The following is a 15278-nucleotide window of genomic DNA, read 5'->3' on the forward strand; positions in this document are numbered from 1 at the left end:
TGGCTTTAGGTGCTGACAAGCCTTCCAGCTGTTCTCCAGCATTTTCATTTACAGCCATAAAATATCTCCACATGATGCTCCTCTTTCTCTCTCTCTGCAGCCCAAATGCGTTTTCTGTGTGTAGCTGAGTCACATGACAGCACAGTAACAAATCCCAGCAGGGGCAGGAAGAAGGGGCGGAGCAAAGTGAGTGCCGCATACGACGAGGTGTTTGCACGGACAGAGCTGCTTTTTCATCCACTTCGAGTAAAATAGTGAACTTAGAGGAGACAAACAAACTAAAGTATTGATCATAAACCACTACCAACGTTTGGATCGATATCTGCATCGATCTGCCCACCCTTGTCTCCTGGATCGTAGCTGAGATCAGCGTGAACCACGTGGGTCTCTGCTCCCTGATCTGTTTCCTGTGTTTGGAAAGAGTTCCAGCTTCATCACGGAGTTTCTCTCGGTTTGTGGGCTCATCTAAAGGTAAGCACCGAGCTAACTTTACTGTGAGTTCAGTTCATGTTGAGTTTAGCTCCTGAATGAGGTCTTCTGCTGCTCTCCTCGGTGTCTGTTCACAGTTTATTGTGAACACGTTGAGAGAAGAGTGAGAGAGTGTTTGGAGAAAAACACCAACTAATCATTAGCTCAGCATGCTGGGAGAAGTTGGAGCAGAAAAGTCTTTTCATTGTCCCTGCAGCTGTTTTCCTGCCTGCACCAAACCTCTACAGCCTCATTTCAGAACAGCTTTATTTCTGAGGGTTTGTCTCCGTGTGTGTCTGCATTCCCTCCAACAGCTGGACTGGCCATCGGGCATACCGCGCATTTTCCTGGTGGGCAAAAAGAAACACTTTTCTTTCTTATTCTCATTTAAAATGTCTAACTTTTAATAAATAATTATCTGGTCATCTCTTGTGAAATGCATAGAAATCATACATATATGCCAACAAGGCAGTGTTCATCTGTGCAGGACAAAGCAGCGAAGGCGTAGAGGACACAGGAAAAAATGTCTTCAAATGAGTTTTCTTTATTTTAACCATCAATATAATAACCCAAAATATGATTAGTGGGCCCATAAAAGGGGTCACCTAAATATAACTCTATACAAAAATAATTTCTAGAAAGTTAAGAAACAACGTGGACAGAACTTAACTCACAAACTGATCTAACGAAACAGACTCGAGGGTAGCTTTTATAGTGGTTTGGCCAAACCATTTACACACAATAGAGGGGAAAAACACACATTAATACTAACTAAGCACAGAATAACATAAGTAAACCTATAACACCCCTGTTTCTGATAACACATGGTTGGTCCTGCGTTTTGTTCTCAAAGTCCTCAGCCACACCTTTTGCCCAGACAGGGAACAGCCACCGCCCCACACCAGGTAACTCAAAGAAAGAGAAACATGGTTATTATAACAGAAAACATTTGAAAAAAACACACAGTGCTACTATGTGCACAATGAATCATTAGTGAAGCAACTGCAAACTAATAAGGTGAATGGATGGACTTGTTTTACTCATGTGTGGCTGATGCCATCACAGCATCACTGTCACAACAGCGTTTGTTTTCATTTACAGGCTTTATGGCTTTTCCTATAATACCTGGTGGGCCGGACTCTAGTCAAAATGCCCGGTTCGATTTTTTTGTCCCAGTCCAGCCCTGTTTGTTCCTCTAATAGAAAGTCAATGTGCAGATGTTGTTTCCTGCAGTGACTGCTGTTCTTCAGCCTGTAGAAACCATCCTGCAGCTGCTGGAACAAGTCAATCTTGCAGCGTGGAGCCTAACAAAGATCTGTTTTGTGTCCCAGCTGATCAGCAGGAGGAGAAGAGTCTGACGGAGCAGCAGAGGAACATTTTCAGCCATCTGGACTCAGCTGAGTCACTACAGAGGAAACAATGAGCTCGACAGAAAAGGTGAGAAAAATATGGCTGTTTTACTGAAAATGTTTAATGATATTTAAGAACGCAATGTTAACAAAGAAATGTCAAAATACTCATATTACAAATAGACTCTATATCTATATTTTCCTTCAATCAACCAAGCTTATTGTTGACCAGAGCAGTGGAGGTTTTTGCCTTATGAAGTACTGCATTTGATTTGTTATCATTGAATAATATTAATTAGAAAATCATAGAAATATATAATAGAACAAAAACATGAGAAAGCATAGACCTGGTAAATGTTAATGACCATTCTTAGTGTCTTAACATGATATGAAAATTTGTTTACGAGCTCCAGAGATGGGCATGATTTTACAATATTTGAATCTAGTGATGGACCGATCTGATATACAGTATTGTATCAGAGTCTCACCACGTGCTGCCAAACTGCCATTTAATCTCAGAGCAAGCTATCCCACAGAATTACAAGCAAGTGTGTAAGTTCATCTCTGAGCGTTTGTAAAGCATTCCCACTTTAAGCTTAACAGCTGATATCTGGGGCTCGGACGTCTGTCCATCGTCTGACCGTAGAATGGATAGACTCAAGCTTTACTTTGTAAAATGCAGTGTTGCAGACTAAACAGTTTTGTGGTTCAAAAACTATGAAAAACACTTTTTTTTCATATTTGTGTAAAGTTTTGTATAGAAATTACACAAATCTCAGGTTAAATGTGATAGAAACAACAAGTATAAAACGGTCGATTCTACAATTGCTTTTGTTTTTTAAGTTGTTGAATATAAATGTTAGTTTGCGCTTCATTTATTTGTAAGAACCACAGACTTTTTGACATTTGCATCAAATTGCGTTTTTGAATTAATTTTATTATATTAGTGTAATATTACTTAAATACTTAGATTTAAAGTCCTGCATAAAGTTGCTCACTTTCAGGATGGATGTTCGATACTGCTGAAAGCTAAACGGTGCTAAAATTTAAATAAAAAGATCAGTACTGCTGAACTGAGCCATATTTTGGGTGCAGTGTATTTCCTGGATACAAGTACAACGGAATAGCTTCAGTGTTTTGTTTTGTTTTTAAATTTGGGTATGAACCTATACAAGAGGCAGCAAGGCATTAAAAAACTGTTTTATTGATTATAAAACAGAGTGTATCTCATTCATATCGGTATCAGCAGATATCAAAATTTAAGATATCGGTATGATTAAAAAGTGGTGTCATGCCATCCGTATTTGAATCATTATGAAGTTTTGTTTGTTTTTTGACTACACCTGGTTGGATGTGTAATGTGCTTCTACCACCACAGTGGGTGGAATTTCAACATGTTTAGCAACTCCAAAGCTTCAACTTCTAGTAAAGGGTCCAGTTATTTTCCCGTGCTGAGGGAGCTCTTTTACCTCAACCTCCTCAGCACGATGGTGCAATGATTAGCACTGTTACCTCACAGCTAGAAGGTTCAGAGTTCCACCTGCCCAGGGGTCTTTCTTTTTTTCTTTTTTTAAACATTTATATATAAGTTCAAAGTTAGTCAGTCCAAATCAAAAGTTCAGGAGACATGCTAGCTTCCAAAAAGAATGATCTTGTATGTGAAGTTAGACATGACAATGGAGGGTTCAGAGTCCAAAAGATGTGGAATCAGGGTCCGGCAGAGGTGTAGCTTCATATAAACACAAAGTGCAGTCAAATGGGTGAGATCATGTCGAATCCCTGTTTATATGATTGAATCATCTTAAAAGTCACTATGAACGGGTTGATCCAGATGGGAGGAGAGTTGAACAAAATTCCTAATTTATAAGCATCGAAACAAGATGAGCAGAGGGGAGGATACATTTTGATTGCAGCTGAGGAAAAAGAAGCAAAACGATTGTCGATATAAAGGTCCTTAAACAAAGCACCTGTAACCTGCTTTAAAACCCTAACAGAATGACCTATGACAAAATCTTTACTAAGAAGTTTGTAAGTAGGTATGTCAAAGTAAAAACATACTAAATAGCACCAGGTAATCTGCCAAAGATGGATTTAGCGTTGTATGACTCTATAAAAGTCCAGGAAGGACCACATCCCTCCTGAAACATTATTCCAGAAAACCCACATCCTGGTGTTCAAAGCCCAGTAATAGTGACTAAAAACTGGGAGGCCTAATCCGCCCTCAGAGGTGGGTTTCTGCAAATGTGAATTCACGTCTGTAGGGTTTATTTGGACAGATGAAAGGCATAATGATAGAGTCAGTAGTATATCTGACAATGTCGAGCAAATCTGTCTGGATTAAACTCAATTTGATCCTATTGAAAAATGTATTTAGACATGAAGACGAGACTTTTTCAATGATCTTTTTTAATCGCAATTTATTAGACTAAGTGGGCGATATGAAGCCACATTGGTGGGTTCTGTGTCCTTCGTCGGAAGAAAACAAACATGGACATCATACATGCTATCTGGAAAAGAACCCCGTGCAATGGAGCCCTTCACCATCCTAAGCAAAAGCAGAGCAATTATATCAATATGGGCTTAATAAAATAAAAGTCAGCTTCAAGCGCCTGGCTGGCAGATTCTTTAAAGTCTGGAATATTAAGGGATTTGAGCAAGTTGGAAAGCTCAGAGTCACTGGCACTGGATTTAGAAGAGCAGCGTTGGCTGAAGAATTCCACAAATCTATCGTTAATAAGGTTTGGATCAGCTTGGAAAACAATGCAAACCATGTCGAGTCCATCCGAGTAGGTACTAATGGGAAATGGGCTTAACTTGGGTTAGGTTAACTGGTAATGGTAAATTGCCCATAGGTGTGATTGTGAGTGCGAATGGTTGTCTCTATGGCTGTATCCCAATTCAGGGTCTGCAGCTTTAAAGGCCGCATTTTAAGGCCGATAACGTCACAGCGACGCAACAAAGGCTGTCCCAATTCAAAGGCTGCTGGAAATGCGGCCCTCAAATGCGTCCTTCCTTTCCTTGAATTTTAAGGATGGGTCGGTGTATCCTTCATGGTGCAGCGTATCCCAGACTTCATAGTGTGGCCGTGGGTGTGGATAATTTTGCCGAAAAAAACGAAGACTAACTTCTAAAAGTAAGTGCTGAATATTATGTCACTTATTTATGTGCGAATGTTGAATAATGAAGAACATTAAAACATTACTGTTGTCCACATGTCGGCAAAGTTATGTGACATTAGCGATGTTTGTACTTTCAGTATTTACTTGGTTTTAAAGCCTTTACTTTAAAATATACGCCGTTCAATAGTCGACCTTAATCTTATAGAGAATGTGATGATTTTATGGATAATTAAAGTCAGTCATATATCCACAAACACAACAAGCTGAAAGTCAGTGATGCTGCTCGGTTTGCAGTCCTGAATATGACGGCACAAGCAGGATTCACTGCACTGTTAATGTTAGCTATGTTATATTGCTGCCTCTGTTCAGTGGTGTCGAGCCAAACGGACTTTAACGTGTGTTTGAACGAGCTGACGGTTCACTCGTTAAGCTGAAAGAAAGATGCTTTAATCACAGGAGTCACACATGTGTCCACTGGACCATCTGGAACTCTTCTTGTTTAGCACTCGTAATAACACAAACACTAAATCCTCCTTCTCTTGTGCTGTTTTGTAGCAGTGTATACACCTGAGACTGTCACCTGTCTGTCTGTCCTGCACTCTCTCTCTGTTTCTTTCTCTCTGATTGTGGAATAAAAGTATGAACATGTATTTATAAGTTACACTTGTGTTTGAATCCTGCAGCTTATCACACATTTGATTTCCATGTGTGACAACTGCAAGTGTCCAAGTGAGGACAGACTGAGGGACCCACTGCTGCACATCATCTGTGAGGCTTTGCACCCTGATGATCCACCAGGACAAACTCAGCAGTGTGTGAGGAAGAGGAGGAGGAAGAGCCAGCAGCAGCTGACAGATGGAGAGAATAGACAGACTGTTCCCTGTTTGTGAAGGACTGCTAGGAAAGTTTAACATAACTAATTGTCTGTCCTGAATCAGTCTTATTAGGTAATGTTCAAATAATTTGATCATTCCAGTGTTTTCAGTGTGGGAGAAAGTACTCAGGGCCTTCAAGTTACACACTATGAAAGGCAGCAACAAGTTTAATATTCAGAAACCTAAAGTATGTATCAGCAGCAGAATGGAGCTAAAATAAATGTTTGTTTCAGTTCTATGAAGCTTTGAGTATTTTGGATTAGTAGCACTGCTGTGTTTGTTGCATCATATTGCTGTAATTGTTTATATGCTTTATATATTCTGAGGTAAGTTGATCTATAGTGTTACATCATATTCTATAAGGATGTTATGTGTTTGTTTACTTTCTGCCCAGTTTGACCCATTTAGCAGAAGTCGGCCTGTTTAAGGCTCTGATATCTATTCTGTATGACTTAAAGCAGTTATGACATGGTCTGATTTTCTCACCCAATAAAGGAATATTTCATATATCAGTCTACTCTTCATTTTATGAGAAACAGTTATCACACCTCGTACATTTTCTTTTTATACATATATGTAAGCATTGAGCCAAATTTAGTAATGCCAACATATTAAACGATCAATATATGTCTCTTATATATAAAACATCTACAGATACACTGTCAAAGATACTTGTCTTTGAGTGAAGCTTTAAGGTGATAGGAAATATAAATAACTGAAACTTGAATCTTTACTGCAGCTCAGTATTTGACACAGAGTTCAAACTCACTGCTGTAATAACTACTAATGATTAATATAATAACTTTATTATTGGCCATATTATATTTACATTACCAAAGTGAGATGACTTTAGTCTCATGAACAACATGAGCTAATTGTTATTTACTAGCTAATCTTAAAATGACTGTTCAGTACAGAAATGAAGCCCAACAATCATGTTTTACAGTCCTGTGGTCTCAGCCTCAGATACTCAACAAATCAAAGCTCATGTAGAAACAAACAAACAAATGAACAAAATATGTTCTCCTTCATTTCTGTCAAACAAAGCTGTATGACACGTTTCCAGCTGTTAGTATCATGGTTGCTAGGCAACCTGGACAGCGCATCAGAGGCTAGACCGTCCCATTTCACAAGCCTACAAGCCTCGCACTTCAGGCCTCACCGGTCTTTGAGTACGCGGCCCTTGAGGACCGTTAAGGCTGCAGACCCTGAATTGGGATACAGCCTCTGTCTTATCCCTATCCAGGGTGTACCCTACCTCTTTACGGTAGCTGGGATGGGTTCCAGCCCCCCATCACCCTGACAAGAATAAGCTGAAGAGAATTGTTGGATAGAAGGACAAGATTTAAAATCTTTTGTCCTTCATGATGGATAATAGCTGAAAATAAAAATATCTGTCATCTTGGCCAGCTTCTCATTTTATAAACTGTCACCAGTATCATTTAAAAGCAGTTAGATGCTGCTTCTTTTCTGTCATTTCTTCACTTTAAAGGTTCAGTTTGTTCCACGACTGCATTTCACTCACTGCCTCTGTTTGTATCTGTGTCACTGCAGGACCAACATGGAGCGAGAAGTCAGCGCTCTCAGGAGGCCGACAAACCTCACAGAAAAAAGGGAGAGAAAACATACACCTGTGATGAGTGTGGGAAAGATTTCACTTTCAAGTGTAACCTGAAACGGCATCAGGTCATCCACACTGGAGAGAGACCGTTCAGCTGTGACTTGTGTGGAAAGTCTTTTACCAGGAAGGGTTCCCTAAAAAAACACCAACTCATTGACAGTAGAGTTAAAGCGTACAGCTGTGATCAGTGTGGCAGAGCTTTTAATCGCGGTACCCACTTACAGAGGCATCTAGTTACCCACTCTGGAATTAAGGCGTACAGCTGTGACATTTGTGGAAAAACTTTCAGCCGGATAGACAGCCGAAATACACACCTACGCATTCACACCGGACATGATGTGTACTGCTGTGATCAGTGTGGCAAACACTTTGCTACAGACACAGATCTACAACGTCACATGTTTACCCACTCTGAGGAGAGACCTTATAAATGTGACCTGTGTGAGAAGACTTTTAAAGGTCCACATTACCTGAAAGCACACCAACAGATCCACACCAGAAAGACTCTACAAGTGCAGTTACTGTGAGGTATGTATTTATATTTGTATCTTGTCATTTTTAGCCTGACTGTTTGGAACAACTCTGCTCATTAAACTGTGTAAGCATGTTAGCAATTCTACTGCATGGAAATACAGCTCTGAGTGATTATTCAGATTTGGATCCCAGGTTTTTTGTGATGTTTGAGAATTATATTACTGTTATTGTAGTATTAATTTAGTATTATTATAGTACTGTTGTGTTACTATTATAGTTTTTGTAGCACATTAAACTGAGCTGAGAGTGATAATGTAAACAGTAAAATGTAATTGGACGTCTGCAGAGATGCTCTTTATTTCAGGCGACATTCAGGATAAAAATGTTGGAGGACTGACTTACACTGTGTTTGTGTCTTTGTTTAGAAGCAGAGTTTAGACACAGATGGATCCAGTTCTCAACCCTGTCATCACTGTGGTGGTGGGAAAGACTTTCGTTGTTTCGTTCTGTGCAAAAATCAGCCTGGGGTCCGTTCTTCGTACCTCGCTTACTACATCCAAGATCAAATGACACATCCAAGATCAAATCATCGCGCTAACTTTGAGCTCGCTAATCCGGTTCTCCGAACACACCTGTTGTTGACGATTAGTATAGCTGGATGAAGTAATCTGAGATCACTGGGTGGCTTAAAAGGGGCTACGCATCGATAGTAGAAACATTGATCGGCAACCCTGTGATTGGTCGGCGAAGATGTCGAAGGAGCGCGCTCAGTATTTCACGGCAGCAGAGCAAGAACTCTTGATTGAGGGATTTCAGGAGTTTCAGAGTTTAATTAAAACGCAAGGGAACACTGCAAAGGCTGCAAAAGCAAGGAGAGAGGGCTGGCAGAAAGTTGCTGACAAATCAAACTCGTAAGTGATCCATGATATTACATTATATCATGTGATATTATATTATACCACATTATATTATATTACATCATATCATATTATATTATATTACATTATATCCTCTTTCACATTAGAGCCACAACAGGACCCACTAGAACATGGGAACAAGTAAAAGTGAAATATAAGAATATACTACAGAATAGTAATATTTATCACTTATATTGCTTTTAGTCTCCTGAAAAGAGACCCTGAAATAATCTGTTTGTTTGTTTATAACAGCAACCAAGAAAAGGGCAGAGCAAATAAAGACAGGTGGTGGTCCTGCACCCCTCGTCACACCCGGCAGAGGAGCTGGCCCTAGGGTTGAATGCCACCAGACCCATTGTGGAGGGGCATCCCTGGGGCAGCTCTTCCTTGGGCTCAGCAGCCGGGGTGCAGTAGCAGCACCTTCATAACTGGTAAATGAGCTCATAATTCTATTTGTACAATGTAAAATATTTGGTTGTTGCCTTAATTAAAATGCTTTTTGTACTGTGACATTTATTGACATTGTGGGGTTTTTTGTGTAGTTTTACATAACACTCCATCACTTCTACCTGTTCCCATGCAAGGGGTGACTGAAGCATGCACAGTAAGTTGAGATATCCATCCATCCATCCATCCCTCCCTCCCGCAATATACGCTGAATTCTGTAAACTCTCCTTATCAATCTTGCACCTTCCTTGCTCGCGTACAAACGGACAGGACATGGCTGCGACAGACTTCCCAAATCCACCTTCGCTATAGCCGTGGTCTCTCATCTTGATTGCACGTAGTAATTTACTATTACTACTCTAAAATATGAACTACATCTGACATAATCTACTACATGACATAGAATGATTACTAGTACATTTCCCTTTTTTTAGGAAATGACCTGTATGTATCTGTATGAAATCAATAACAGAATCAAATGCTGCATTATCTTTAGTTACATTGATAATATTTATTTATGGTAAAACAGTGGAGAAATATCGCTGTTGCTTTCGTATAAATGAAGCGGACATACCTGAGTGGCCGCGATCTAATCTTGTTTACATAAAGTAAGCCTGCTCCCAAGCAGGTTTACGCTTACGGATCTGTTGCTATGACAGCAAGTCCCGGATGAGCTTCGGAGAACCGAACGATCCAAGATCACGCGAAATCGTCAACATTCAAATCCGGCTAACTTACTTAGCGAGGTACGAAGAACGGACCCCTGATCATGCAGGACTGAAATCACTCCCATCACAGTGAATCTGCAGAGACAGAGAGATCTTCTGGTTTCAGGGTCAGACTCAAAACCCTTGAGATCAGGCTCCACAGAGTTCAGGTGGAATCTCCTGTAAAGATCTGATGAGGCAGCTATGAATGAAAATGTGCCTCTCGTTACATTTTAAGCTTTCTAAACTGTTCTACTGTAGTGCTGGTGTTGAGTGGTTAGCTTTGTTCCAGCAGTTGGATGAAGAAATCTGCTTCCTGTTATCATGTTTTTATTGAATGTATTTTGATCCATATGTTCTGCAAATGTTTATTTTTTTCAGGTTGTTTTTATGAAATACTGCAACAGTTGAACTAAAATTGTAAATGTTTAATAAAGAAATAGTTTACTGACAAATAGTTTGAGCCATGATGTCATTTCCTGTGTATATCAGAGGAAAGACTGAAGTGACAAATAGGAACATATTTACAGTCCGATTCAGATGAACTGTTCTCAGTGACACAGATGGAGGTTTATCAGAGGAGGAGACTTGGCTGTTCTCACGCTAAACTGGGTTCCTGCAGCTTATTGCAAACTCTGACCTGAAATTTATGAAAAAATAATATCTTGAAAATCTCATATTTTTTCTAATTTTCTGTAGGTATTAAAGATTAATTTTGGAAAATAATGTTTTAAAGTTGTGGTTTCACTTATGTCAGAGTTTTACCCCTGATGCTGCTGGATAAACAGAAACTCACTCAGGAACGAGGTCACACAGAGCTCAAGTTTTCACTCGCGAGGGGGAAGCAGTTGTCTCCAACCCACTTCAACTTGCTTTCCCCCTGCAGGTTGTTTTTATTGGTTACACACATGAATATTCATAAAGCTTGTTGCTGTATTACCTATGAGAAACTACTATAACTGGTTACAAAGTGATTGTGCTGTGCAAGCTTGATTATACATTGTGTGTGGTTATATGATGGGAGTGCAGCTCTCCCAGATTGTTGTTGGTAGAATCTGTTCTTCTCAAAGCTGCTTGTTCCCCTTATCAATGTCATGCACGTAGTCATATGTGTAGTTTACCCAGATAGCAAACAGAAGCATTCTAGCTTTCTAAATGGCAACCTGTAACACATACATTAAACCTAACATTCTTCCCTCCTGTTTGACATTTTAAAAGCTTTTGTCGTCAACTATCAGTACAGCATCACTTGCAGGTGCATTTTCAATGCTTACTTCATTTGAACACAATCTTTCATGCCCTTCTCTGGGTCTTCCTGGGCTAATACGTAGTAAATAAAGGTATTAGTCACCATCCTTTGTACCATGCTCTTAATGCAAGGGAGAATACAGGTCACCGCAACAAACAGAGAGTAAAACAACAAATACTGGGTTCAAGATCTTCAGTAGCATATGCCACCAGGGTCCAGAAGTCAGCCATGCGAGCCCATCCTGTGTTGAGGCTCCTGGCGTGTGATCTGCCACATACCTTTGCAGCACGGTTAAGTTCTTTAGGGCCTCATGGATGTTGCCGCCTGTGGAATATCCTTCTGGGATAAATGTGCAACACGTCTCATCAATTAGCTTATACACCCCACTTTGGGATGCTGTTATCAGGTCCAGCGTCAGTCTGTTTTGCAACACTATCATACATATTGTCTTCTGTTCCTCTGCCAAGGCCGTTCCCAGGACCTTGGTAAGACTTGTATGCCTCAGGAGTGCATATCTGTTGATTTCCACATGATCACTCAGTTTTACCAAAGCACACAGTCCTCCCCAACCTTCTGGGAGTCACAGGTATGCTTTGTTGTCCACACAGGAAATACCAATCCACCAGTACTCTCGTTCCTTCCATACCTGGCACAGTTTTGACACAGAATAATTAAAAGGAAATTGGATCCAGTTGTTTCTGTTTTACTGGTGCTATACTGCTCCCTCCTGTTGAGTCATGACCACGCCCATGGCTCAAAATTTTAGCAGCAGTCTTGTAGAAGTGTTCATGATGCAAATGACAACAGCAATGACACAAAGGGAGACTCTCAGTAGAGTGTCAACCTCAGCATGGCACAGTGAAAAAGCATTAGGTGATAATCCTTGGGAAATTGCTGTCAGTCATTTCCCGTCACCACCATAGCTTCTGGTTTCTGTGTTGTTTACGGAATCATGATGATCCCTGAACTTCCTCTGCGCTGTCAGTTGGAGCTTGGCATGCTCCCCTTATCCTTCAGATGCCCATTCTGTTGTCCACCATCTCCTGTCGATGCTCTCTAGGAAGCCCAGTGGCACAGCTCTCTGCGGGTCGTCAGCTGGAGGCGTTCTGCACTCCTCACTGATCCTTTTGTCGCCTCTGTCATAGCCTCAGTCTGCATCTGGATCTCAGTCTCTTCTTCCATCACTTCACCTCATTCCACCTGTAATATAAACAATGACACCACACCAGAAAACCCTCTTTTGCCACATGGCAAGGGCCATGTGTCAACTTCACACAATTAGACATACACAAGAAAGTTGCACATTCCCTCTTAAAGATTCCCAGGGCTTGTCCCTCCGAGCAGCTTTACTCCAAGCCTGTAACCCTGTCATAAGAAAAACATTAGCCAGTGATTTTCACGTTAAAGTTGTTCAACTCCCAGCTCCGCTTGGAGCCTGTATCCTAGAAGACAAATCTGTAAGGTAAATCAAACTTCACAATTGCAAACAACTGTAGATCATAAAGTATTCAGCACTACAAAGACAAGTGTTACATGCAGTTTCTTTTTTTTTTCTTTTTTCAAGTCATTCAACCCACTACTATTGCTATAATTTGCCCCAAACCATGGATCATCCCATGCGTTTATTCCAAATTACTGTAATCAGTGACTTTCCTTAAATAATGTCACTTACTCATTTCATCACTATGAGCTCAATAGTAGTCAGATAATGAGCCCAACATTAAAAATGTCCTTTAATCACTGCACATGTGCTCTAACGTCGTTTGTCTGTCCGTACTGAATCCTTCACAAGCATTCTTAGAAAAAAAACAACACATTAGCCTTGGAGCATCGTGGAGGTCAGGCCTGGATCAACAGATTCCAGAGGTGCCGCTGTAAATCATGTGGTCAACCCTCCTTTTCTGTGAAAGGAGTGATACCGATTTTAACACAGCATGTGTTTCACATTGAATACACATGCTCACAGTAATATTCAACATTTCCCAACAGCATGGTTTAATTGCATCACCCACACATAGCCTGTAAACACGGTTTCCTTCACACAAAAATTGCAGTTAAGGGTTAGATCTGTAGGGCCCACATTCTCATGTGACCCTGTGGTCTGACCCTCTGGACTCTGTCATCCTCCTGCTCCTGCAAAAACAGAGAAACACACATTCATATATCCACTCCTTTGTCATATCTGGGTGGAAGTGGGATCTTGCATGTTGGTGTTAAGTCAGGCAACTCAGTCAACTCCTGTCGGTCCAGTCAGGTCCCCATTTTTTTATTGTTTATTCATTGCTGGCAGTAGAATCTGTCGTCGCATTAAGTTTCTCACTGTCAGCAATATGACGCCATTTCAAAAAGAAAAAGAAGAATTTAGATCGGATTACCTCGCTGAATTCTTTTAGACCGGGACTCCTTCTCTGATTACATCCCAAATAAGTGGCCTTCTCCAGAACCTATTTTCATTTGGAAAAGCTCACTTGCAACCATTTTCCCGACAATGTGTTGTATAGCGCTTTCCGTTCTAATCGTGCATATCTGCTCAAACGACAGAGATTATCAAACAAAACTTTCAGTGCACTGTGAAAGTAACAAAATAAGGAATAAAAAGGCGTAGTTAAGTCATGACACATGCTCCTTATCTCAGGAGAGTAAATCATACCAAACCTAATTGGCAGGTCCAACTTTGCAACAAAAGAAAAATCATCAGCTAGATTAATCCCAAAACATTCATCCATCAGCCACACACCTCACACCACGTAACATAACCCTAATGTCGTATCACATAAGGAGTTTCCTCCCATGTAAACAGATGTGTGCCATGATAAAACCTTCCTCCAAACACTAGAAATATGAAACTAATTTCAACCCTCTGCTAAATGTTATTCACTTATTTTATAATCCAGTCATCTTTCCAAATCTAGTAACAATCAAGTAATTTGCATATCAGCTCATAACGCGCTAAGTTGACAGGACAACAGAAATGCATGTTCAAAATATTATCACAAAAGAGAATTTCCTCCATACAGTAAATTACTTGTGCTGCATCAATCAAGCAGAAAGCATCTCACAATTCATTGTATTACCAACTAAATTTATTGTCTGATCACTGCTTGGTCATACCAGACTCTCTCGCTTTTTTTTTTCTGTTTTCACAAACGTTTCACCTATTGTCCTGCAAGCTGGAGAGTTAAATGTCAGCAGTGGATAAATTCAGCATTTGATAACAAAAACTCTGTTAAGTTTTCCCTGCTTTAACACCAATGAGAGATATAGGCGCATGTATAGTGTAAGCTATAGTGTAAGCTGTTCTTCATTGCATGTATGTGTGTTAGTACGCTTGCATGCAGGGCCTCTGGGCCTGTCTCACCCAAAAGGGCATTTTCTTAAAAGCTGCCTTTCTCTCGCATCTCTCTGCTTGTGTGTGAGTATATATGTCTTTACCTTTTGCTGTGACGTTCCGGACACTTCTCAACCTCCACGAGTCAGTCGGCCCGAATTTTGAATTCAATTTTCATGTGCTCTCACATTAACAACAACAGACTTCATTTTTCTCCATGCTTTCTTCTCCCCACTTCTCACAGCTTTTGTCTCTCTCCCACATCTCCAGCAGCTCACAGTTGTGGCGTGTCAGGGGCCCAGTGGGCCGTTCTTCTTCAGCTTTGCCTTTTTTTCTCTTTCTCTCTTTTCAGTCTCTTCCTTTGCCATTTCAACTCCCAGTATGGCAAATGTGAAACTCAGATAGTTTTCTTAAGTCCATTCACACACAGTGATGTAGCTGGTGAACCTCCCAGCTCGTGATTGGGAGCGCATGCTTCCATTCACAATGGCATGCTGCTGAACCCTTTAAGGTTTTAGGGCAGTGCAGCTGTCTGTTCACCTGGTGTTGACTCTTTTAAGTTGACGCCGTTGTGCTGGAGCTGCATTTTGTCTTCAGGGAGAGATTGATTGTCGTTGAACCGTGTTCTTCAAGATGAGATGTTAAGATGTACATGGAGGTGAAGCTGTGAAATATTCAGCCAAAACATGGGCTGGGTGTGGTTCCAATTATGTTAACAACATTT

General features: G+C 40.5%; 1 protein-coding gene across 1 annotated transcript; it reads left to right on the forward strand.

Moving 5' to 3' along the window:
* Positions 1 to 1887: 1887 nt before the first annotated feature.
* On the forward strand, positions 1888 to 8288 carry LOC120441872 (zinc finger protein 431-like). The gene is made up of 2 exons (XM_039617354.1): positions 1888 to 1905; positions 7366 to 8288. Exons 1-2 carry the CDS (start codon positions 1888 to 1890, stop codon positions 7957 to 7959), a joined length of 612 nt encoding a protein of 203 aa, XP_039473288.1. The 3' UTR covers positions 7960 to 8288.
* The last annotated feature ends 6990 nt before the right edge of the window (positions 8289 to 15278 follow it).

Source organism: Oreochromis aureus, linkage group 9 (genome assembly GCF_013358895.1).
Source record: "Oreochromis aureus strain Israel breed Guangdong linkage group 9, ZZ_aureus, whole genome shotgun sequence".
In the NCBI taxonomy this organism is placed as follows: Eukaryota; Metazoa; Chordata; class Actinopteri; order Cichliformes; family Cichlidae; genus Oreochromis; species Oreochromis aureus.